The sequence below is a fragment of the Pongo pygmaeus genome, chromosome 5, assembly GCF_028885625.2.
Source record: "Pongo pygmaeus isolate AG05252 chromosome 5, NHGRI_mPonPyg2-v2.0_pri, whole genome shotgun sequence".
In the NCBI taxonomy this organism is placed as follows: Eukaryota; Metazoa; Chordata; class Mammalia; order Primates; family Hominidae; genus Pongo; species Pongo pygmaeus.
Genome location: NC_072378.2, coordinates 69,439,559 through 69,465,159, shown reverse-complemented (window position 1 = coordinate 69,465,159; position 25,601 = coordinate 69,439,559). Strand labels below are relative to the sequence as shown.

The window sequence follows — 25,601 nt, the reverse complement described above, 5'->3', positions numbered from 1 at the left end:
GAGTTGACTGGTGGCTGGCAGCCCCTAGGTAGCTTCAGGATTGGGCTGGTCACCAGAAGGACCAAGGCCTGATTACAGTCTTTTCAGCCTCACCTCCAACCTCTGGGGAGGGGAGAGAGACTGAAGGTTAACTTGGTCACCAATGACAAATGATTTAATCAATCATGCCTACATAATGAAGCTTCCATAAAAACCACAAGGACTGGGTTCAGAGAGCTTCTGTAGAGCTGAAGTTTAGAGGTTCCTGGAGGGTGGCATGACCAGGGAGGGCATGGAAGCTTGGAACCTTGGCACCTCTTCCCACATACCTTGCCTTATGCAGTTCTTCCTCTGTAAACTTTGTAACATCCTTTATAATAAACTGGTGAGCGTAAGCAAATATCTCCCTGAGTTCTGTGAGCCATTCCAGCAAATTAGTGCCACGGATGGGGTCATGAGGACCCCGATTTATAGCCAGTTGGTCAAAAGCACAGATAAAACAACATGGGGCTTTTGATTGGCATATGAAATGGAAGGCAGTATTGTGGGATTGAGCCCTCAATCTGTGGGATCTGTTGCTACCACTAGGTAGATAGTGTCAGAATTGAATGGAATTAGAAGACAATCAGCTGGTGTCTGTTGCAGAACTGATTGCTTGCTTGCTGTGTGTGAAAAATTCACGTATTTGGTCATAGAAGTATTTTGTGCTGTGAGAGTTGATACTAGGAAAGAAGTGTTTGCTTTTATGACTCACCTCAGTCTAATTTTTTATACCATTAGGCTTTCAGCTAGTAATAGTAAGGCCCTGTTGGAGAGCCAAGGAACCAAATGGATAAGAAGCCAACTTGCAGACCTGTCAGTACAAATGTTCTAGAGCAGTGTTTCCCAAAGTTCAGTCATCCACATCCCAACTCTGTAATATTCGCTGTGTCTACATACCACCTATATATACATAGCTTATTTTTTTCTCTAAATTCACTCACATTCTTAATTTAAATATTCAATATGCCTTTTGAAGCAGTATCCATCAAATTTAAAGTTTAGTGTGCTGGATACAGGCTTTTTCCTAATTCAGTAAGTATTGTTTTTTTCTATGGTAGTATCTAAACATCCTGTGTATCATCAGTCTTATTCTTACCACATTATAAGAGAAGCCATTTTTTTCCTAGACATAGTAAATTATATTCAAGGTAAGGCAAGGGAGAAGTTGGGGGATATATTTAGGAACAAATTGTTGTTGGTTTGATAGGGAAAATAAACAATTAGCCTTGTATAGGCATTAGGGTGTACAGAGTGACCTTCATGTTACCCATATGGTAGGTGCTACAGTCTCCATTGTATAGGTGTGAAGGAAAAATATGCCTACTAGTTAGACTTGCCTAATAAAATAAAAGTAGAAAGCTGAGAAGGAGTCTAGCAATTGCTTGTAAAAATCAAATCTGCCAATATCAAAGGGGAAGGGGAGGAGAATGTACATGGTGAAATAAGAGTAAGTATATTCATAGCTGCTCTACAGGTAAACAGGGGCAGGACAAAAAAGGGTTTGCAGTCCATCTTTCCACATAGTCGTTGGATGACATTGGGCTGGAAGGAAATCTTAGAGACCTCTTTCCTCATAAAATTCTGCAAGCAAAAGCATTTTCTACCTGAACCTTAGACACATATGGGTTTGTATTTTTTATTTAAATTGAATGTTCAGTGATTTATCACTGTAGAGATGAGTTGAAACACAAGTGATGAAGTTACTTTGCATTAGGAAAGACTCTCCTCCAGTTTGACACTTTCGATGCTATTTGAGAAGCTTGGTGCTATAGCGACTCCACCTTTTCCCTGACAGTCTTCCTCACAAGACACCTGCTGTTTTCTCAGGAGTGCTAAGATATTCTGATATTTTGTTCTACTGTCTCTATAAAGCAGCAGTTCTCCTCAAGTAACTTGCAAATACATTATCCCTTCACCACATCTTGTCAGTCTCAGTCAAGCCACAGAGCAGGGATCATTCATTTCCACACTGGTAGACTGGTCATTTGGATGGTCTCCATGGCCATTTACTGCAAGTCGTGGTTCTCCCTGAATCGTAGTGTTCTTGATACAGGATGTGGCTGCTAAACCAGGGGTGATTGGTGTGCATATTCCAGTGCTATTTGTGCTTGTCCTGGTGCTTCATTGTAGTGTTGGGTTCCAAAGGGTTGGCTCTTTTAGTAATTCTATTTTGCTGGTCAGTGCATTGAGATGTAGCATATTATAAAGGAATGATGAATCACTTATGTGTTTAATTATTCTTCTGGTTAAATATTTTATTCTACAGCACAAACTGAGTCCCTTCTTTGTCAAAATTATGGTGGGAGATACAAAGATGAGCAAGACCAGGTGCTAAGAATGAGAACAACAATTAATCCTCAAAAGTGCTAAATGAGACCTCATGAGAGGAAGGAAAGATTGAGATGGGTGAACAGAAAAGAACAAATCTTTAGTGAGGGCTTTATATGTGTTTTAGTTATTGTGCTTTTGAGTAACTTCCTCTTATTTAATTTTAATCCTTCTATCAACTCTTTGTGTAGATACAATTATGCCCATGGTGTGAATGAGGAAATGCATACTTAGAGAAATGAAGTGGCCTTCCCAAGGTGACCTAGCTGTTAATGCCACAATCAACTTTTTGTCCCAAAGCTCATGCTCTTCCTATTACTCAGTGGTTCTTAGCCCTGGTTGTGTATTAGAGTCATCTGAAACACTTTTAAATAGAGATAAGACCCCTACCCCAAATCGGAATCTCTGTGGATGGAGCCTGAGTGTGGGTATTTTGTCAAAGTTTTCCATGGGATTCCAATGTGCAGCCAGGATTCAGAAGCACCGGGGTTCGCCACAGGTGCAAGCAGAGATCTGTGAGAACAGCTTGATGGAGTTTTAAATTTTCACTGTGGTGACTTACGATACATTAAATTACATTATAATTTTAAAAACTAATGTATTGATTCAGAAGAGATACTAAGTAGACTTGCATAGGTAGAGTTGATTTCACTCTTCCAGCAACTGCTATGCTCATGTTTGTGTTTGGTTGGTTGTTTTGAGACAAGGTCTTGCTCTGTTGCTCAGGCTGGAGTGCAGTGGTGTGATTATGGCTGACTGCAGCCTCTACCTCCTGGCTCCAAGTGATCCTCTTGCCTCAGCCTCCCTGGGAAGCTGGGACCACAGGTGTTTGCCAGCATGACCAGTTAATATTTTTAATTTTTGTAGGGATGGGGTATCACTATATTGTCCAGGCTGGTCTAAATTCTGGGCTCAAAGGTTCTTCCCGCCTTGGCCTCCCAAAGCGCTGTGATTACAGGTACAAGCTACCACCTGAAATTTTTGTTTATTTTATGCATTGTTTATAGGCAATTTCCTGTTAATCACGCTTTTTAAAAGTTTTTCTATGTGTCTCTTTATATCATGTACTGCATCAAGTTCCCTGTAGACTCTTCTATGTTATTTATTTGAGTGAGAGGAGGGAACAGTTATGCCACTGGCTTTTCCTAATTCTGCTTAAGATTCTGAAGCAATTAGAAAAGATTTTGAGCAACAGAAAAGGTCCTTAGAGTTTGAAATACACCTGTTTTACAGAATCAAATTTCTCATCAGTGAGGTCTTAAGAATGTCTAAGTAACATGTGTTTCCTAATGAACACAGCAAAACAGAAGCCAGCTGTTTTGTTTCAAGAAATGAATCATCATTTAAATACTTTAAAAGTCACAACACTCTTCTTTGCTCAGCTGTCCTATGTGACAAGCTTTGTGGCTTTCTTTTCCTTTTTTTTCCCCTTAGGCTGCATATGTCCAGAAGTCATTGCTTAAAATGTAATGCATTGGTTATGGTGGTGTATGGTTTCTGTTAGCTATTAGGTTACAGGAAATAATGCTAATGTACTAGCAATAAAATCTAACTCACACAAATGACTTATCATTGCTGTGTAATCAATTTTTGGATGCCTTTCTCAGAATGTCAAGGTTTTATTTATTTATTTAGCAGAAAATTTCATTTTAAATCGTCAATCTATAAGAAGCTCCTAGTTTCTGGTGAGACTATCTTTTAGCAGTAACTTCTGGTGATGGGTGTACGACTTTTTGAATGGATTGGTTGCACTGATTTATAAGACACAGAAGTCATATTTTCTTGGATTCATGTCAAAATCCCCTGCCCTCAATCTAGAGAATTTTTACAGGTGAATGAATGAAAGTAGCACTCACAAGCCACATTCCCTCAGAGTATTTTCAAACTACTCATCTCTGCCTGTAGATTTAACGTGCATTTTTTTTCTGACAATGGCACATTCGCATGGAATCCAAGGTCATTACAATTTCAGAATCAAACAGGAGTGAAACATCTTGTTGAATGGGGAAGTGAATCTGTCATCTTTACAGCTATGACAATTAAACCTGCAAATGACAAGGGGAATGCAATGGAAATTTATCAGTGTCTTAATTTTAAAACTATTTTGAAATAATTATTTGGTTAAACCACTACTGGACAGTATAAAACCCCACCAAAAATGGCTGCCAGGGCAGCTTATGTTTTGGTACTTAGGAAGACACAAAATAGTGAGCCTGGGCTTGAGGCATTTTGCCAAAGGGGTCTTCAGATTGTTTTTGCCACCTACATGGATTCACATTTAATTACAAAACAAGTCTTGTGTCCTGATTTCATTTATCTTATTACAGTAATTTCCCCTTGATATGTTCTCTTTCTTATAGCCAACTGCTACTCAGCAGTCTTGCTGGACCCTGAAGCAGATTCCAATCCTACTGCCTGGTCAGGAGGCAGGCGGAGGCCCCTGCCCACTGCAGGCTGGACACCCTCCCAGAGATGCAACCCAACTGCTGCCAGGGGGCTGCCCCCTACATGGGAATGTGTAAGTCCGTATAAAATACTGGGCCCCTCTATTCACTTTGAAAATCTGATTACTGCCGGGTGCAGTGGCTCAAGCCTGTAATCCTGTAACTTTGGGAGGCTGAGGCAGGTGGATCACCTGAGGTCAAGAGTCCAAGACCAGCCTGGCCAACATGGTGAAACTCTGTCTCTACTAAAAATACAAAAATTAGCCGGGAGTGGTGGCACATGCTGTAATCCCAGCTACTTGGGAGGCTGAGGCAGGAGAATCACTTGAACCTGGGAGGTGGAGGTTATAGTGAGCCGAGATTGTGCCACTGCACTCCAGCCTGGGCAACAGAGCAAGACTCCGTCTAAAAAAAAAAAAATCTGATTACCTTGTCTCCTTTCAGGCCTCCAGCTTCATGTTCATCATTTCCCTAGGGGTGAAAAACAATTTAAAATACAAAAGAAAAATCCACTAATTTTTAACACATTCAATCTGTAACAGTATAAGCAGTCAGATAATAGTTCTGTAACCGCTTTTTATGGATACTAGGTCATTTGTGCAGACATCTTTGTCTCTCTCGCCTGTTGTTAAATATTTCTGTTAAATATTTTTCTAAATAATTCCAGCTTTGGACACCCCATGCATCTTCTTTGTGACTTCTTAAGGAGATTGCTTCTGGAGAAACATCACACCTCTGGGGATAAATACTCACTACTCCAAATCCATATCTGGCCACTTCAACTGGCCTCTCCATGTATCTGAGCATCTCTGATCTGCTCTCCCTACTCTCAAGTCTTCTTTATTGTTCTCAGACCACTACATTAGACTCTACAGTCCTTGGGCAAGTGACCTTGCCTGTAACTACACTGAAAAAAATACAAGTTCTCAGGCACCACTTTTTTTATTTTATTTTTTTCCTTTTTGTGGAGAATGGTGTCTCACTATATTGCCCAGGCAGGTCTTGAACTCCTGGGCTCAAGCTATCCTCCTGCCTCTGCCTCCTTAAGAGCTGGGATTGCAGGCATGAGCCACTGCACCAGGCCTCAGTCACCACTTCTAATTCCTGCCAATGAATGTACCAACCCATGTGCATGCACACCTGGGTTAGTTAATGAGCCGTCTCATCTCTTATCATGGCTGTTTCCTCTATAAATCCTCTGATTCCCATGCCCTCTGCCTTCTTAGGAGATTTTCCTTATTAATGTTACCTATTGCTATCAGGTGAAATTGGCCAATTTGGTAAAGTTAAGTAAAATGTAGCTAAAATTGGCCAATTTCTTTAACACTTCTCTCTCTCTCTGACTACCTACCTATTCTACCTTCTTTAAACTTAACACACAAAGAGCATACAGTTCCCCAGCACACATTTCCCTTAAGTTACTCTCTTTCCTCCCATTTCTGGACAATTTTCTCAAAAGGGTAGTTAGTGCTTTTTGCATCCACTGACCAAGACAGCCTTAATGTTTCCCTCAGCTAGAATCAACTTTGGACAGGCTTGTTCCTAATTCCATACCCTGACCTCTCTTTTTCTAAACCAATGGCTTTAGAAAATCTGTATTTGTAAGTTCTTTCACTATCCCTTTGAGATGTAAATCTTTCTAAAAGCCTCCTGTTAGTTTTACAATCTGGAACGTCTTTCTCAAGGACCTGGGAGCCATCCCTTTAAAATGTAATCATGGAGAAGATAGTGCCACTATCTTCCAGGCTCTGTGGGAGGGTAGGAGCCTAACTTCAGCCTTGTGCCAAGTTGTAAACCTTCTTCCTGTCACAAAGATATGAGAAAGTTTACTCTTCCTTTGGGTAAAGCCAATTAGCAAACACAAGGAAGTGTGTTCTCTTTCTTACGTCAAAACTTAAAAACTCTCCTGAACTTTGTTTCAGTGAAATTGAGCTCAGACTAAGTCTGCCCTCTCTCTCCTATTGCAATAGCCTTGAATAATGTCTTCCTTGCCTGTTTAACTTTGTCAGGTGCAATTTTTTATTTGACACCACTGATTTAACTCCTGTTTACTCCTAAACACATATGTATTTGACACTGGCCCCAATCAGTCCACTGACGTGGCCCTCTAATGGAAATAATAATATCTTTGCTGCTTACTTTAATGGACTCTTCAGTAATTGACCTTCTTGCTACACTGGTCACTCTCTTGGCTTGTATGATAGCTTACTCTCCTATTTTCTTCCTATCTCTGCGACTTCTTCCCTCATCTGTTAAAGGTTGGATTTCCTCAGGACTTTCTTCTTTGTGACTCAACACTTTCTCCCCAGCACTCTTATTTACCTTTGTGGCTTAGGTAATATTTACACAGCCAAATTTATAAACCCAGCATATACTTCCCTTCTGAGTTTTAGACACATATACCTAATTTATATTCCCCGCATATACTTCCTTTATGAATTTTAGACCCATATATCTAATTTTCTACTTGATGTATGTACTTGTAAATTCTAGAAGCAATTCATAGTCAACAAGTTTAAAACTGAAACAAAAAATGCAACAAATACACATATATGAGAGAACAAAATAGAGTTACATCACGCTGCTAACATTGTTTAGTACAGAAGCGGGAGAAAAAGAATCAGTTTTTTCTAATGTATCTCTGCAGTTTTTCTTGTTAAATTGAGCAGGAATTCCATTCTACAATTGAAAACAATTAAGGAAAGAAAGAAAACCTGAACTCTTCCTCTCTGAGTGTCATTCTCAATATCACTTGGTTCAGCTGTGTCCCCACCCAAATATCATCTAGAATTGTAGCTCCCACAATTCCCACGTGTTGTGGGAGGGACCCAGTGGGAAGTAATTGAATCATGGGTGTGGGTCTTTCCTGTGTTATTCTCATGATAGTGAATAAGTCTCATGAGATCTGATGCTTTTATAAAGGGAAGTTTCCCTGCACAAACTCTTCTGATGTCTGCCACCATGTTAGACGTGACTTTCACCTTCCACCATGATTATGAGGCCTCCCCAGCTACATGGAACTGTGAATCCATGAAACCTTTTCCTTTTGTAAATTGCCCAGTCTAGGGTATGTCTTTATCAGCAGCATGAAAACAGACTAATATAATCACCCTCATCCTTATTCCTCGTACATGATCAGTCATCCAGTTTGGTTGACTCTGTCTCCCCAAATATTTTCTCTTCTCTTAAGAGACAGAGTCAACCTGCCTATACCCAGGCAGCCCACCATCATGTCTTGCCAGGATTGCAGTGAGTCTCTAACTGGCCTTTTACAATCCACTCTTGCTTTCCTGACACACATATTCTCTACATAAGATCAGAGAAATACCTTCAAAAGACATTCTGGCCTCTGTTTCTCAAAACTTTAACATCACCATCAAATCTCTGCATGACCTGAACTAATTTCCCTCTCCAGCATCATGTTGGCCACTCTTCTTCCTCAGAAGTTTCAGCTGTCATGGTCTTCTTTCAGCTCCCTAAACTGACCAAGGTCATTCCCATCTCAGCCTCCAGATCACCACTCTTTGTCCTCACCTTTTTGTCTGTCCGGAAACTAGTCATTAATCAGGTCTCAACTACTATGAAATGCCATTCATGAATGCCTCCCCCGGCATTCAATAAATATCTGTTGGGCAAATGAGCCAGTAATTCTAATCATGTGGTTTTTCCATTAAGGTTATTTTTCTGATTAAAAATACATGTGCTGATAGAAAACCTAAAAGGTACAGAAATATTTAGACAACAAAATATACGGAGGTACCCATTCAGATCACTATTGCTATAGTTTGAAGTGAAGATGGCTAAGGAACCACCAGAGGCTAGGAGAGAGACCTGGAAGACATTCCTCCCTAGTGCCTTTGGAGATAACGTGGCCCTGACAACACTTTCATCTTGACTTCCGGCCTCCAGAACTGTGAGATGACATATTTCTGTTGTTTAGGCCACTCAGTTTGTGATATTTTGTTGTGGCAGCCCTAGCAAGTTAAAACGTAATATGTGGGCTAGGAAAGCTGTGCTCACTTGAAAATAAGGCCTAAGGCTGGCTCAAAGCCAAACCTCTTACTTATCTGCAAAAAACCATTTCACCAGCCGCAAGTGTGGAGGGTCATGAAAGGAAGCGAAGACTCAGGTGAGTTGGGGGGCTGTCTGTAATCAAACCAACATCTGAAAGTCCATATGTCTGTGCCTAAGTCCACAATGTTCCTCAAAGCCAGTGGAGCCTGGGGCACAGAGAAGGAGAGCGATGAAGTTAGAACCTAAACTTTGGGGCACAGAGAAGGAGAGCGATGAAGTTAGAACCTAAACTTTATTTCTCAATCTTCTGGGCCCAGAAAGGTTGCCTGCAGTGTCTCCAAGGGAGCCTACACTCTATATGCCATCGTTGGGTTTAACTCACTGCTTGGAAAGGCCTTGAATATTGGATTTTGGATAAAGGCTTTCTGTCCTTTCTAGTCTCTGGATATTAAAGTGAAGTTATGATTTAATATGTGAAAAGAAAAATAGATTATTTTGCTAGCAAATTGGTTTTTTTTTTTTTTTTGGATCAACAATTTGGAGAAATGAATACAAGAATTGGTTGCTGGGTCGCACAGCATAAATCTCCAACAGCTGAGACCGAGTGTGGTGATGTAAGATAACACAACTCTGCATTTTCAATATGGAGCTTTAAAAACAACATCAAATGTAAAATCCACCAGTACTTGGCCTCCACAGATAAAACGTATTTTTTTTTTCTCCATCTAAAGTGTAGTAAGGAACTGTGGGTCTGATGGCTTCAGTAGTTGACAGAGCCTACCAAATTTTTATTAAAACCCCCAGAGCTGGAAACAATGAAGTGCAGTTTACTGGATCATGAGCAGATTTTCCTTGAGGGGAAGAATATGCTCAGCATTGTTGCTTCTTTGCAAACAATCTTGCAGAATGGGAGCAGCTGTTTTGCACATTATTTTTGTGATAGAGAGAGAAATCTACCTTTTATTCTTCGCATCCATAAGTGGGCATGCAAAAATCCACATAAACACACTCATATCCGTCTTCCTAACCTCACTCCTTAGGCTGTCTCTCTATTTCTCATTTGCTTTTTTCTTCCTCATTTGCTTTTTTTTTCTTCTCCATCCCTTTTTTGATTTGTGCCGTGAGGAGAGAGGGTTTCTTATACCGGAGCTTCTCCCTCCAGATGACATAAGGAAAATAGCAGAGGAAAAGATCGGTTCCTATATGGGGGTCAGAGGGCAAGTGAGGATACTGCGACTGGAAAATGAACCATGGGCTCTCTGAGTTTGGAATGAGGAGGGGCAGTTTATGAGTAGTCTGTTACTCATTCTTCCATAGGTAGTTGCTTCAGCAGAATCTGGGCTGTGTGACTGTTGAAGCCACTGTGAGTTGAAGAGCTGAGGTCCAGGGCTCCAGTGCAGACATCACATAAATCAATGCCAATTTAAAAGGGAAGATTATTTTAACCTTGGAGTGTCACTTGCTATGTCTCAATACATGGTCCATTATTTAAGCTCTAGGAAGGTTTCACTCAGGCCCCACTTCTCTGTGCTTATTTGCTACAGTCAGACCATCCGGCACACTACAAATTGCAAAATGAAACAACCTCGGTGTCCAAAAACAGACAGGGGTAGGTGGTGGAGACAATGCCAATGGAAAACATGCATCGTGCTCATCATAGCACATTTGGCTTTTCCTTTATGAAGCTGAGGGTGACGAGGAGGTGGTTACAATACAGAAGCATGGGGCAGTGTGGGTGCTGGGAAGGTGGGTCCCACCACCTCCATCCTTCCTGGTGGGGCCTTGGTGCAAGGGCTCTAACTACTCCCAAAGGAAACAGAATAAAGTGTTTAGTAAGTTATTGTCTCTTAATTCACAGATGGATCTAAAGCCTCTAATGCTAAATGGTTATAGTGCATCATTTGGGATAACAGCTATACTCCTTTCTCTTTATCCAGTGGTATTCCAGCTTTAAAGTCACATTTAGAGAACATGTGGACTAAATACCTGTGAGCCTCTATTCTGTAATGGCAAGAAGAATAACTGGGGTTCTTTTAGGTGAGTTAATAATTAAGTTCAAAGTACTGGTTTGTTACTAGCAAGATTTTCCACTCAGCTGCTCTGGTCAGCGCCCATTTTTTTTTGAAATATAACCTTAAAGTTTAAAAATTTACATTCTCAACTTTAGACTCTAAAATATAAATGCTCCATATATCTTCATTTAAGGGAAAACTGACTCATCAGCAAGAGAAACTGTATAGAGAAGTAGTGTTGGGAGACCTGTAAAGATGCGAGCTTTAAAAGTTTTGCAAGGGATAGCAAATACTTAAGTAGCTAAGTAGCAACTCGGTATATTTTATACCAAGGGCGATAGTAATATAGTGTGTTCTTTAAGTTTTTGTAGCTGACACTGTGACATCAGAGCCAACTTATTCTCATTATTTTGAAGCATTTATGATAAATCCTATTTTATAACAGCAGATGTCATTACAGGCATCATTAAATTGATTAAATTTAAACATGCTTCAGCATTCTTTTTTTCACTTGTGCTATATTCACTTGTGCTAACATTTCACTTATGCTTAATATTTTGAAAAAGTTAGTACAGTTCTATTAAAGAAGTGTTTAATAAAGAAACATGAAATATATTCCAAACATTCTTCCTAACATAATACTCCCTGGAAAACCTAAATAAAGGAGAGAATTTAAAATAGCATCACTATCAAATTTATAAAGTATAAAAAACTTTCCATATTTGATTTTAAATTTGTCAAGCATAAATTATCTAAGTCTTTATGTTGACCTTGTTCTGAAGAAAGAGAAACTGGGATTTTATAATTCGCTAGTCATTTAACAAATTTTTTTGACACTTCTCTTTGGGATTTCTAAACAAAGAGGAGTAACAACTGTCAGAAAAAATTACAGGAAGGGAAAGTAAGAACATGGAAAAGAAAGACATAAAGGGAAGTGTCTCCAATTCCTTCTGTGGTGCAAGAAATCAATGATGAACCATTACGTACACAAGGTATCCTAATCAGTGGACAGAATGCCTCACACAAAGTGATCAGACCCCAAATATTTGTCATTGAATGATGAATCAATCAATGCTCTCACCTAGATCTTCTCTTGGCTGCCACTCTATTATGCTCCTTGTAGAATCTGGAACAAAACTCCCTTGCTTTTGTCATTTGGATACTTCCACGTCAGCATTCCACCTATCCCAAATGTGATTTAAAAAAACCGTGGGGAAATTAAATGTAATTCCCCGTGAAAGGTGGGGACTCTTATTCTTGAAATGTAGTATGCAAATATTTGCTTGAGATTTTGGTGCAGCACCTATTGGTTTTGATAAGAAGTCTATCACCTGTTGTGCTACCCAGAGCTTTGAAGTATCAAATAATTTCTTTCTGCCCTCAGAGAGGCTAGATCTATGATATTATTGATGGTGGAACACAATGTTTTGCATTAACAAACTGAACAAAATTTTTAAAAAACTTATTAGGATAAAACCCTAGATTTGTAAGATACTGAGCAAAATACTTTTTTATTTTTGTTTTTGAAAACATAGCTTTCAGTATGGAAAGATGTTTAAATACATGTGATCAGGTATAAAAGTCTGAGAAGTTAGGAATTAATAAGTTTTTTTTCAAAAATACAATCACATAAAATTTCTATGTATTATAAATTATGGGAAAAAAGAAGCCATACCTTGTTATCCTTGTTATAATATCCACCAAGAGTTTGGTGTATTCCTTGTATTCCAGGAGGTCCCTGTATTATAAACAAATCAAAGATAAATATATACACATTTACCAAAACAATGAATATTTAAATAACATATCTAAGAACTCTTGAAATCATATAGTGAAGAAAAAGGAAGTGTCTGTTTAGTCAAATATTCTGATTAATAGAGAAATACACGGGCATTAACTTATCATCAGGCTCCTAAGATATTTCTAGGTTAAATCCTGCATGAATCCAAAAAGAGGTCCTAAGTGGGAGCATGTAACATTTTACCAGAAGGTCAGCCATTAGCATATTCTTTATTACAAGGAATTATACCCATAAGACCCTCCCAGAGAAGAGGGTATAGCTCTTCAGTTTATTTTTGGCAGTTCTCACGGGATTTTGATCAATGTACTATAGAACTGTGTGTTCCCACATGTTATTAACTTAGTAAATATGGGAAAAAATGTTTTTCTATTGCTTTACTTTTTTGAATTAGTTGTATGAAAATGGGATGCACATGGACTTTTGGGCCAGAGAAAAGATGTGTGCTATAAAATCTCAGGCTTAAGAAATTTAAATATTGATAGTTTTCAGTTGACCTGGAAATAATTCAGTAAGCACTATGCTGGGCTTGGAGTGGATAGGAAAGAAGTAAATACATTTGGCTGTCCCTAAAGCTTCTAGGAAGAAAGGAAAGAAGACTTTTCCCAGTTTTTCAGGGATTACATTTTGGGGTGAGGGCCATAAAAAAACACAAAGATTAGCATTATTTTAGATTAAGTAATTCAAGTCAAATAGGTTCAACTATCTCAGAAAAGAGATTGTATATTTCATCCAGACCAGAACTCAAAAGCTAGGAGGACAGAAAATATTATAGAGACCAAGTTCTTAACATGTTACCTTAGAAGATAAGACACAGAAGGAAGATAATTAGCCAAAATCAAACAGCACCATTATACAAAGATTAATATTTTTCAAAGGGAATGAAAGCTTTGAAAAGTGGAGAAAAATTTTAAGAAGCAATCGTTAGCTGCACTCACTGATACAGGTAACACCTTAGGTATACAGAAAAGATTAATGTTGGTTAACATTTACACCAGGTGTTTCTTATGAGCAGCTTGTGACTGAAGATCTATTCTAATATAAAACCTTTGCATTGTGCCACTAAACATAAAGGTCACAAGAATGAGGTGATGGATACTTAGAAGCAGGTTGGTATAATTCTTGAGAAAATAATGGGCCTCACAAGTAATGGTGTTGCCTAAGATTGGAAAGACAAACGATGCTGTTACCTTGCTGAAACAATAACGGAGCTATTGTAAGAAGAGAATTCTTATGGCATTATATATTTTTCATGCAACTTTTCAGCAGCCAGCATTGTGTAAAGAATTCTAGGTCAGTTAGAGGAAGTAAAGAAAGAAAGCAATCATTGAGTGGGGGGGTTGTTACACAAAGTATCTAGCCAAGAACATGCAAGTTAAGATCTTATTCTTGAAAGTCAGGAGACATGAGGTTCCATACATATTGATCCTTCTGCAAATATATAATGAGGCAAGGAGGAATTTCAGACACCATATGTAGTAGCATTAACAGGTGGCTTAGGGGTATATGTATAATAGGCATTCAGTGAGTGTGTGTTGATGACAAGGCTGATTAGATCAAAGAACAGTGATGGAGTAGGTAAATTTAACTTCATACATATTCAATCTACTTAAAAGAGAGAGTCTTAATTATTAGGACTCTCAAATATAGCATAAAAATTAATAATACAGTCTCCCAAATAGAGTAGCAGAATCACTCAAATAATAATAGCGAACTTTTTTTGTTGTTGTTTTTTGAGACAGAGTCTCACTCTGTCAGCCAGGCTGGAGTGCAGTGGCACGATCTCAGCTCACTGCCACCTGTGCCTCCCAGATTCAACGGATTCTTGTGCCTTAGTCTCCTGAGTAGCTGGGACTACAGGTATGTGCTACCATGCCTGGCTAATTTTTGTACTTTTAGTAGAGGTAGGGTTTCGCCACGTTGGCCAGGCTGGTCTTGAACTCCTGACCTCAAGTGATCCACCTGCCTTGGCCTCCCAAAGTGCTGGTATTACAGGCGTGAGCCAGCGGGCCCGGCCGATAGCAAACATTTATATAGTGCTTATTATGTGCTAGGCATTACAGCAGGAGTTAACTAATTTAGTCCTTACAACGACACATGAGGAATGTCCCATCATTCTCTCTGATTCAAAGATAAAGAAAATGAGGGTTGGAAATGTTTAACTGCTCCAAGGTCACACCGCTGGTAAGTGGCAGGGCTAATACTTAACATCAGCATTGGGCCCAAAGCCAGCTCTCGTCTACTCTACTATCTTAACTTAAAGGCAAACGGCCAAAAATCACTTTTGCAGTAATTTTCTTATCATGATGATGTGTGTACCCTAGAGAATACTGGGTGATCACTCTTCTATGTTCTATTTACTTTACTGAAATTGAAAAAAAATCAACAAAACTTGTACGTAGCACCTCTGCCAGGTACTTCACAGTGCTTGGTGCAGGAGGCAAGAAAGTGAACACATTACCTTTAGCTGTAGCCATATCGTGTAGTTGAGAGAGGCCCCTTTATCTACTCCTTGTATCTCCCATCTATGTTCATACAGTCTCTTAACCCATGTTAGGGAGATTATCCCTGAATATTACAAAACATTTCTCCTAGTCTGTGACCGTATTAAAATGTATCCTATCTTTGTTTGTAGAGGTTGGGAGAGCAGGTGGTCTGAGATGCAAGAAGTGTGAAGCCTCCCAAAGGGTTCTGGGAGGCAGTAAGGAAAAGAAGCAGGAAAGCAAATGTGTTGTAGGGTTTGCACGGAATAAAACAGGTAGCAGTGTAAATGAGAACAGTAAAAACAATAGAACGATAATGATTTGTAAAAAATTGGGTGATATGGGATATGATCCTTTACAGACTGGTCATATGCACACAGAGGATAGCTGTATTTCATAAGCAAAGTGTATACTTCTCATGCAGGATCCTGATCTGGCTGCTGCTGAGCTTACCACTGGGGGTGGGGTGGGAGAATATGCATGACTCAGTGCAGCTGCTTCCTCTAAAAACAAAGGCAAGGGCACAACTCACTAAAAACAATGCCAAGAGCAATGAGGCTACAGAAAAGGTTGAACGTTATTATTCAAATATCCACAAGATTAATAAACCCATAAAAATTACTTCTACATTTTCATATGTTCTGTTTTTGTCACAAAATGTCTTATCTTCAAAGTAGTACTCGAAATGGGTTTGACATGAAGTTTTAGGTTCTACCACTTAATCTCATCATAAGCATTTATAATGACATTTTCTTTCTCACTTTTTTAGTCACTGGGATAGTTTGGGTACCACAAATTCCAAGTTTAATGTGACAGAAATTTACAGCCAACCGTCTACCCTGCAGGCAATACTTTATACAAACTCTCCTAGCGGTCTGAAGGAACCCTTCAGAGACTGGAAAGAGATGCCAATTAGAGTCTTCTGGAAGTCCCCCTCTACTCTGACTATAGTCAGTGAGGCAGTGTCTCACTTGGTTGCTCCAATGCTGTCAAAGATAGTGGTCATAAATAAGCTATAAGCATTTAAATTGCAAAAGCAACTCTGTTTACAGTTGGAACACAACCTTGGGGTTTCGGAATTGGTGGCTATCCTACCAGCCACATCCCAAGAGATGTGCTATTTTTCTATCTTCTATTCTGGTATGAAATGTGGCTGGAGAAGATCCAAGGAGTTGTTTCCAAGTTTCGCAAGAGTTGTCTATCCTGCAGATTATCAATCAACTCTGAGAAAGAAGTTAAAGACTTGTGGTAAGTGATAGATCTCTCAGCATCACATGATGGTGTAGATGCTCTAGGGCAGTTGACAGAACCCTTTCTCTGAAGTTTGCATTTACAAGGACCCATCAAAAGACACTTAGATGACCCAGGCCCAGTGGTGAAGAGAGGCCAACTGCAGAGGGCATGTCAGCCTTGGCTTATGCTCTTAGGAGCTCTACTAGGAAAAGTGGTTAAAGGTTTATGGAAAGGAAAAATGTCCCAAAATCTTGCTTATAACAGCGACCCACAATGTGGTTGCACACAAGTCATGGCTATACAATGTCTATTTTTTATGGAGATTTGCTTTACTCTTTTTGTATGGGATTGGGAGATATAGGACATCTGGATTAATGTGGTGAGTATAAAATTACAGAGCAGCTAAAAAATGCTAATGAACTCCAGGGAGAAACAACTGTTCTGAACCTAACTGTACTGATTCATAATTATCTGAGAGGCCTATAAACCTGATGTGGATGGAGATCCTGATGTCATTTCTTACTGCAAAGAACTACAGCAGGTGTGATAAAGTGAATTAAAGCTATATTCAATTTGGGAAGTATATACTCTCAGCAATAGTTCTAGCAGCTTTTAAATAGTTTTTGGCTTAAATATTGCTGGAGGTGGAAAACAGAAATACCATGATGTCTGCCACCGGACTTGTCAGACACGTAGTGTAAAAATGATGAGCTATTTGCATTATCATTCCCTTAGTAGATTTCAGTTTTGGCTGCACATTCCCAAAGTTTAAAAGTTGGGAAGAGTTCTCTGTTAAAAACCATAGTCCTTAGTCCTAGTCTTAGCTGTATTTTCACTTTTTAGCCAATTCACCCAGTATACTTAGCTTAAAGAGCAATATTTTTGCTTTTTTTCCCCTCACTGTTCTTTGCAATAAGCTGTCTGTGCAAGTCAGAGCTTGAGCCTTCTGATCCAGCTTTAGCACACTCTGCACATTGTGAATCAGGATCTCTGTGGCTCCCCTGCTCACTCTCTGATCCTCAATCTTGAACTATTTTCCTTTCTCCCTTTTCTCTAAAAGTACCCTGTACCTCTTCATCTCTGTTGACTGAGTCTCCTTGAGCCATCCAGATGCCATTTATGCACCATAGCTCTTCAATCTCCTATTGGAAGCTTATTTTCTGGATTCAAAAATATATATTTTCAGGTTACACACAACTGCTTTTGGCCCTGTGGGTTTTCAATTAAATTGAAGAACAATCTTTGAAATACCAAAAACCTCTGTGAAGGAAGTTGTACTAACCAACTCTCTTCAAAAGTGCTAAAAAATCGCTTTTCTGTAAGAACAGATAGAATGCTTGTTGGAAAGTCCTTTGGACTAATTTTCAAGAAATCTTTCCAGTGTTCTAATGGCTTGTAAAAAAGTAGAGATCAGTAATTATTTTTCCCTTTGTATTCAAGAAAAAAAAACCAGTCATTACGAAGCCTAAATTCAGACATAGGAATGGCGAGATGAAAAAATAATAATGGTTGGAAAAGGTAATGTCAAATGAGTTTTTCTCTCATTTATGTTTCCATCTATAACACATTATACATAACTTAGTAAAGCACATTTACATTGAGTATAGTGGCTTATGTACATGTTTGTATTCCCAGTTGCAACAAAAACTTTGTGAGGGCAAGGAGTTTTGATCCTTTTAAACTCAGCACACTACAGTCTGCGGTATCTCTCTCCCATCACCAGCACCAAATGTTTGTTGAATTCGGTAGAATCATTGCTTTTATAAGAAAAAGTCTGTGGAGAAAGCCAATTTTTTGCTTGTTGGTTTTGGTTTTAATTAGAAATGGTATCAAATAGAGCAAAGGGCTTGCTTCTTCCAAATTTATAAAAGACAAGACCAACAGATTTAGATTAACCTAAGAATGTGGCTAGTTAATTGAAAGCATAGCTATAGTGAGCTCCAGTTAAGTAGAAAAGAGCTCATGGATGGATTTTTGGACTACAACATGTAAGTTGTAAAGTAATTCTGGGGAAAAAAAATCAATAATGTTCTTTAGATAGAAAATATTTGGGGACTCAATTTCTTTTTTTAAAAAAGTCACACATCCTTTTCTCTTCTTAATATTTACTCAAAATGAAATTTTTTTTCGGTGTCTCTTGGGGTTTAATTACATAAATTAAGCAGGTATAATTGTAATGGATTTTTTTTTCTGAGAATACTTCTGTTGTGAATTTTTAGTGACTAAAGGGATACCAACACCTTCTCCCCACCAAAAAAAACCCAACAAAACACCAAAAAACAAAAAAAACAACAACTGCTAGAAACTCTTGAACTATAAAATGTGATTCCTAAAGCCAAGAGCAAATTCAGTGAGTATTTATATTATTTTTACATTTCAGTACAGAGACCTCAAGCTCTCATACTTGGGATTAAATGGGTCACCCTAGGGAACATGGGCCACATATAGGTGAAATTTAAAGGTTCCTGGGAGGAGGTCTTTTTCCTTCAAATATCTTGCCTACTCTCCAGGTTATGCCCAAAATGTCCTAATGAAAGTCTTATTTTTTTGGTGTTAGGTTTTACTGCCAGATCAAATGCAAATGTTCCTGGGAGATATAATACTAAAGATTCATGTTTTCACAGCTCTGGATAATTCTAAAAGTATTTTCACTTATATTTTCTTGGGTAGTAGGGTAATGTGACTGTAAAATGCGTTATCTTATTTGATTCTTATAATAACCAACTGAAGTGGGTACTATTATATTTTCCATTTAACAGATGGGAAAACCAAGAGATTTTTCCCCAAACCACATGAATGGTAGAACCAAGTCCAAAATCATTCCATTCTAATAGATTCATGTGAATTGTTCATTACGTATTTCCCAAGAGCAAGGCGGGTAGGACAGGAAAGGAGAAGAATAAAGGGATGGCCCTTGGGGGCTAAGGACAGGAGAAGACAGCACCAAGGAGGAAAGGGTGGCCGAGGACTCTACAGACTGCATCTCTGCCTCCACCACCGTTAGGCTGAGGGCTTTCACTTTCTGGAAAGAGGCTTTGAGAAATGACTTGTGAGCCAAGTCTTCAGGTTAACTTGGATTGTAAGTGGTGGGGACTCAAATGGAAATAAGCTCAGGGAAAATTCGTGTTTCAGTGTTAATCTGATGGACCTGTTTCATTCATTGGTCAATACAAAAGAATACCGTTATGAAACTTAAATGCTCTCAATTTAAAAGAGATGTTTTCAAGTGTGTTTGTTCACATTGAAAATGGAATCTAATGAGTTTTTCCAGATGATGAATATGTATATGCATATATTTAGGCCAACATTCTTAGATGGATGAAGTTTCTCTATAAAGACTTTAACAGAGGAAAATAGGAAGGAGGGGATCCAAGCAGATAGAAGAAAAATTTACATGCAGGTGATAATAAAAGAGAAAAAATATCAACCCTTTTGCTTTGGAAATGGTAGTTCCTAAATCCTGGGAAAGAAAGACAAAGATAATGAGAAGATGGCAAATAATGATTAAATGAGGATAATGATAACAAAAATATTAATAAATAACAATAGTTACCCTTTGAAAGTGACAATTGGGTGAGGTACATGCATTATTGCATTTAGCTCTTACAGCAATCCAGTGAGGTGGTGTTTCCTTATTTTACACATAACAAAAGACTAAATATCTGACTCAAGGTCATATAAATAGTAGACAAGAGCTAGGTTTCAACTCAGGTCTGTCTGACCCCACAGCCTTGATCTTTTAACTCTTTCCCTTAAACCACCTCACAGTGAGAAGGATGATGGGAAAATAAAATACCAATCATCTTAAAGTTGGTTTTTAAACAATCGAGCAGGGCATTGTGTGGTGAAAGATCACAGGATTAATGAGGTATATAATCACTAAGGGCCAAGCAAAGAATGGTCTGAGACTTGGTGTAGACATGCCTTTTGAAAGAGCTGGGCACAGTGGCTAACACCCGCAATGCTAGCACTTTGGGAGGCCGAGACGGGCAGATTGCTTGAGCTCAGGAGTTCGAGATCAGCTTGGGCAACATGGTGAAACTCCGTCTCTACTAAAATACAAAAAATTAGCAGGGCATGGTAGCATGCACCTGTAGTCCCAGCTACTTGGGAAGCCGAAGCAGGAGAATTGCTTGAACCCAGAAGGCGGAGGTTGCAGTTAGCCGAGATCACGCCACTGCACTCCAGCCTGAGCGACAGAGCAAGACTCCGTCTCCAAAAAATAAAAATAAAAATAAAAAAAAGAAAGAAAGACTTGGATGACAAGAATAGTCAAGAGGAAAGTGACCAGAATGGGAGGAGGGTAAGGTATGAGAGAGGAACAACACAGAGATACAGGGAAGTTCAAAATCATGGAGGGCTTCTACTAGAAAGAGAGCAGGAGAAAGAAAGATCAGAGTTAGGCTGAGATGGAAAAGGAAGGGAAGTCAGCAATCTCAACCAGCATCTTAAATAACTTTTGAGGTTTCAATAATGCCAAATGAAGGGCAAGGAGCCTTCGCACTTATAAGATGGTGGAAGAAAAGAAAAAATAAATATAGTCAAAGGAGGTGGAATAAAATATTAGCGAATCAAGAGAGTATATTGCTTGGGGATGATTTTGGTGCACACAAACTCCAATGAGCATGAAATTGCAGTGGATAACAGTTGGGAAAGTTGTCTCAGGGAAAATGAAATATCCTTCACTTAAGACTACAATAGTGCCATTGTATTCTGTTGTGGAGGAGAGACTGTGTATTAGCATTGCAGGAGTCTGAAGAATTTAAATGATACAGTACAATGGTTTAAGCATTTATCAAGGACATCTTTTGGGAATTTCCCCTACAAAAGATAATAACAGTTTAGTTGGAAGCTGGCAGCAACACGCTTATTCTTGGTGAATGTCTGAAAATTCTGAGCAGTGCTGTGATCCATGATCTTGTCTTGTCTCACTAGCTTTTCCCCCACCTTGGCATATACTGGCACCATACCTTGAAAGATCTATAGCTCCTAAGTGTCTCAGTCTAAGATATCGCTAGCATCCCTGGTTCACAAGTTCAGAGGCAGTGCGATTAACAGGTGAAGGATTGCAGCAAAGGCAGCTCTGGATCTTGAATGAGAATTTTTCACATCTGCCACTTTGGACATTTTTCAAACTCGTTCCCCTGTGTATTCCAGGAAAGTGCTCACTTGAGCTGGGCTTGTCTGCTTCTGGCCTGCATACTGAGCTGTGTAATTGAGGGAACTCAAGCATAGGCCGTTTATGGTTGTATGAATAAGCAAAATACTCAATATGTGATCTGATTGTTTTCCAAAATTGCACAGTCCCTGGTTTCACTTGTCATTTTGGAACCGAAGTGGGAGGATGAGACTGTGACAGTGAACGCATTCAATGGGTATAATTAACCCATTTCATAAAAGCAGATTTTCTAAATTATGCTAAGAAGCTTGTAGGTTTTTTAACACTTTGTTTTCTAAGGCAGAAAAAAAATCTTTAAAGGTACTTATTTCCCCAGATATCAACCTAATTGGTGTAAAGCCCACTGCCTTATTGATAGAGTGAGACATTTTGACTGATTTCCATGGCATGATAGTTAGAAAAAAAGAGATTCCTCCCCTAACGCTGCCATTCTGCTTATCCATCCATAAGATGTTTCATACTCATCTCTCCCCAGTATGTCCTGAAAAAGGAAAAATATTATTTGTCAGTGTCCTGCAATATAAGGAGCAGCAGGAATCTTTAGAGTGCCTTGCCACCCACAGATGCTACATCAATGACCCAGTACAAGGTGATAAAAACCACAGGGGCATGAAAACTAGCAAGGAGGGGAATGTGTGAAACAAATTATTTGTATCCAGTGGTGTCCTCAAAAGATCACCACCAAGAAAAACCATACCTCAGGAACAACTGTGCCTCCATCCCCTTGTTTGACCTCAGGAATTTTTCAATATGCCACCAAAATCTGGAGGAAAGTTGGCTTACATGGACCCCACAGGCAGCCTGCACCTATGAATGCTTTGAGTTTCCATTTACTGTAATTAGGTGATAACATTCATTCTCTTTAAAAGTGTTGGTAGAATGACAACTCTTCCTGAGTTAAGAAAATGCAAGTTTCAAGGCACACTGCTGGGACTTAAGATAACCAGGCTGGTGGCACTAGTTTATACACTGCCAAGTTAAATAGAGGCCAAGAGCATGTGCACAACTTGAATAGCTGGGGAAATTCTGGGCAGCTCTGGAATAACTGGGTGATTGTGGTCTTCACTTTCAACTCAAATGTGTGATGTTAAGGTTTCTCCCTTATCTATAGGTTGTGCTAATGATAAATCTACAAATGAGAATTCTTGGCTCAACTGAACACCATGGTTATAGACAGTGTGCTCAGGAAAGTTCTAAAAAATAGTTAATAATTTTAGTTTTAAAATATGTGGCCCCATTCCACAAAGGATTTCAGTCAAAGGAGAAGATACTGATGATATCAGCCAGTGAAGAAGTAATCAGTGATATTAACTGTTACTAATCCCATAGAATGTTTTTCCTGCTTCTTAAAATGAATTTGAACTATTCTAAGCATGCTGAAAAGTACAGAAAATAATATAAATTCCAATGAGTCCACAATCCTATGTTGTCAAATATTAACAATTTTGCCATATTTGCTTTGAGTCTTTTTACTTTTTAATGAATTCATTACAGACATAGCTGAAGACTCTTCAAATCTTATTTTCTGCCAACTTTTCTTCCATGTTTTAGGTCCTCTAGACAATGCTGAAAACTTGTTGCTTCTCTAGTTATATAATTTCCTTCAAAAAAAAATAATAATAATTTCCTTCAGTCTTTCCTTTGATCATACTACGCCATAGTTACTGATGTACAGAGAAAACTGACTGCACAAATTGAGCTGAGCTCCTTATTCATCAGGACCCAGAATATTCTTATTAAATGAAAATAATCTTTTCTTGCCTACCTCACAAAGTTATACAGCAGTAAAATTACATACAGTATGGAGATCCTCTTGGAAACTATATCATCAAATGCAAACTATAAGATTATGTAGGAAACAAATCTCCCTTTCTGAAAATTAAGGTTCTAATAAATCTGACTGGCCTTTGACTTCTCAAATCTTAATGTTTACCCAACACAAAGAAATGATGTTTAATCCAGGCACTATCACAACTAATTACAAGTTTGGTGACCACAGATCAAGGATTTCAAATATTCTGTCTCATCATTGCTGTAAATAACATGTCAGTCCAGATGTCTTAATGGTTGGTTTCAAGAACATAATACAAGATGAAACAAACAGTCAGTGGCTGTACAAATATAATATTTTTTTCCACCATAATATTACCACTATTAGTAAAAAACATAGGAAGTCAGAAAGTGACTAATAATGTCCTACTGCTGCTGTCCGTAGGGAGAGAAAAAGAGAAATAATTAGAAAATAAAACCTGAGAGCTAGTTTTCAAAATCTCAACCTGATATTCCCAGCTGCCTCACATGCATGTCTGTGTATTCTGTGGTCACACAAGGTGACACTGGAATTTTAGCAATGTTGGGAACAGCTGTTTTGTCTGGGACCATTACCCCCATGAGGGGCAAGTGGCAATAAACATGATTAACTAGCCATGTCTCCATTTTATAGGTCTTACGTGTCTATATTTTTAAATCTGAGAAAGTGTCATCTTACTTTTCTTTAAGAAATGAAATTCCTATTCTCATTGACTCAAATAAATTGTTAGGTTCATTTTCTCTGAATATATTACATTGCACAGACTTTAGTCATTTAATAGAAGAGATTGTGGTTCTCTTGCTGAAAGGAAAACTGAGCAACATGACAAAACCCTGATCAGTTCAAGCTTCTAGAAGGGATGTTAAGAATTTGAATTGGATTCCCATTGATACATGATGAGCTTCAAAATGCATGTAGTCACATTCAAGGTATTTTGAGGGTATTTTAACAAGTAATCAAATGTTTCATTGAGACAGTTTTTGTCATTTGCTTTATTCAGCAGTCCAAAAATGTGTTTTGGGACACTAAATTGTTTTAGAGGTGGATCTTGTTATATGCTGAAAATAATAACTTTGCACTTTCAGTTTTCAGTGCATAGTAAATAAAGTTGGAGACGGAAGATACTCAAGTTGAGAACACTGATGGATAACGGGGCACAAGTGCCGGAAGGCACTTAGTTCTATGGCGTTTTGAGGGTATGTATTTTCATTGCCCCAACTGTTCAACTGACTCAACCTATAGCCTATCAGAAAGGAAACATCAGATTTACCTGTGGGGAAAAAGAAAAGACTTAGATGTGATGAAATTCTCCATTCTAATGACCAATGTGATATCCAGTGAATTCAGTTAAGACTGAAATTAAATGGGCTACAATCAAACCTTTGTCAATTTTCTTGTTTTCTTTCAGCAAACAAGCCTATTCCCTGTCTACTCAAAGACTAAAGATAATGGGCTAAAAACAATATTACCTTCAGAATAATTTATTTGAATCAGTAGGAACAGTAATTTCATCACATAAAAAAATCAAACCGCTGCAGATACACACACACACACACACACACACACACACACACACACACACTCTTACAAAACAGAGATGTAACTGGTTATTTCATGGCTATGTGTATCTCTCCACTTGCCCTCCAACCCTTCTTTTCTATTCTTATAAGGCCCTATATGATGAAGCCATTCAGCTCCCAAATCTTTTCTGGCACTATTCTTTTCTTAGCTCCTTTATGTTTATTGAATACATCAAGCTTTTCCCCACCTGAAGCCTTTTGCAAGTCCTGATATTTCTGTTTGGAAAGTTCTTGCTCTGGCCCTCACATGGCCAGCTCCTTCTCAAGGAATGTCTTCTGCTCAGAGACACCTCCCTGGACAACCTCAATTAGATGGTAATGAGAAGAACATCTCCTCCTTCCAAATCATTACCACATTACCCAGTTTATTCCCCCCATAGCACCTCACTCTAAACCGAAATTGTTCTGTCTATTTATTTAACTGCTTATTAACCATTGGTGTACTGCCTCACCACAGACAGTAAGTTATAAAGAAAGGTAGAGACCTTGCCTGTAGTTTGTTGTTGCTTTGTGTTTTTAACCACTGTATATTCAATGTTTGTAATAGTGATTAACACATGGTAGATAACCCATAAGTATTTGTTTAGTAAATGAATTAAATTTTACACCCTAAATTTACTCTTTTAATTGTGCAAACTGATGTATAATTGTAACTTTCAGGACTGTGCAATGATTCACACTTTAAAGGTAGAAGTTCTA

General features: G+C 38.6%; 1 protein-coding gene across 5 annotated transcripts in view; it reads right to left on the bottom strand.

Moving 5' to 3' along the window:
- The window catches only part of COL19A1 (collagen type XIX alpha 1 chain), a 356,800-nt gene that overhangs the window by 79,586 nt on the left and 251,613 nt on the right, over nucleotides 1-25,601 (bottom strand). For 3 of the 5 annotated variants that reach the window (XM_054492353.2, XM_063666306.1, XM_063666304.1), the window contains exons 17-18: nucleotides 12,495-12,557; nucleotides 5,223-5,264 (exon numbers count right to left, since the gene is read on the bottom strand). In XM_054492353.2, coding sequence (XP_054348328.2) covers nucleotides 5,223-5,264; nucleotides 12,495-12,557 — 105 coding nt within the window. The remainder of the gene's footprint in view (nucleotides 1-5,222; nucleotides 5,265-12,494; nucleotides 12,558-25,601) is intronic. The other 2 variants (XM_054492351.2, XM_063666305.1) reach the window with 1 other exon arrangement.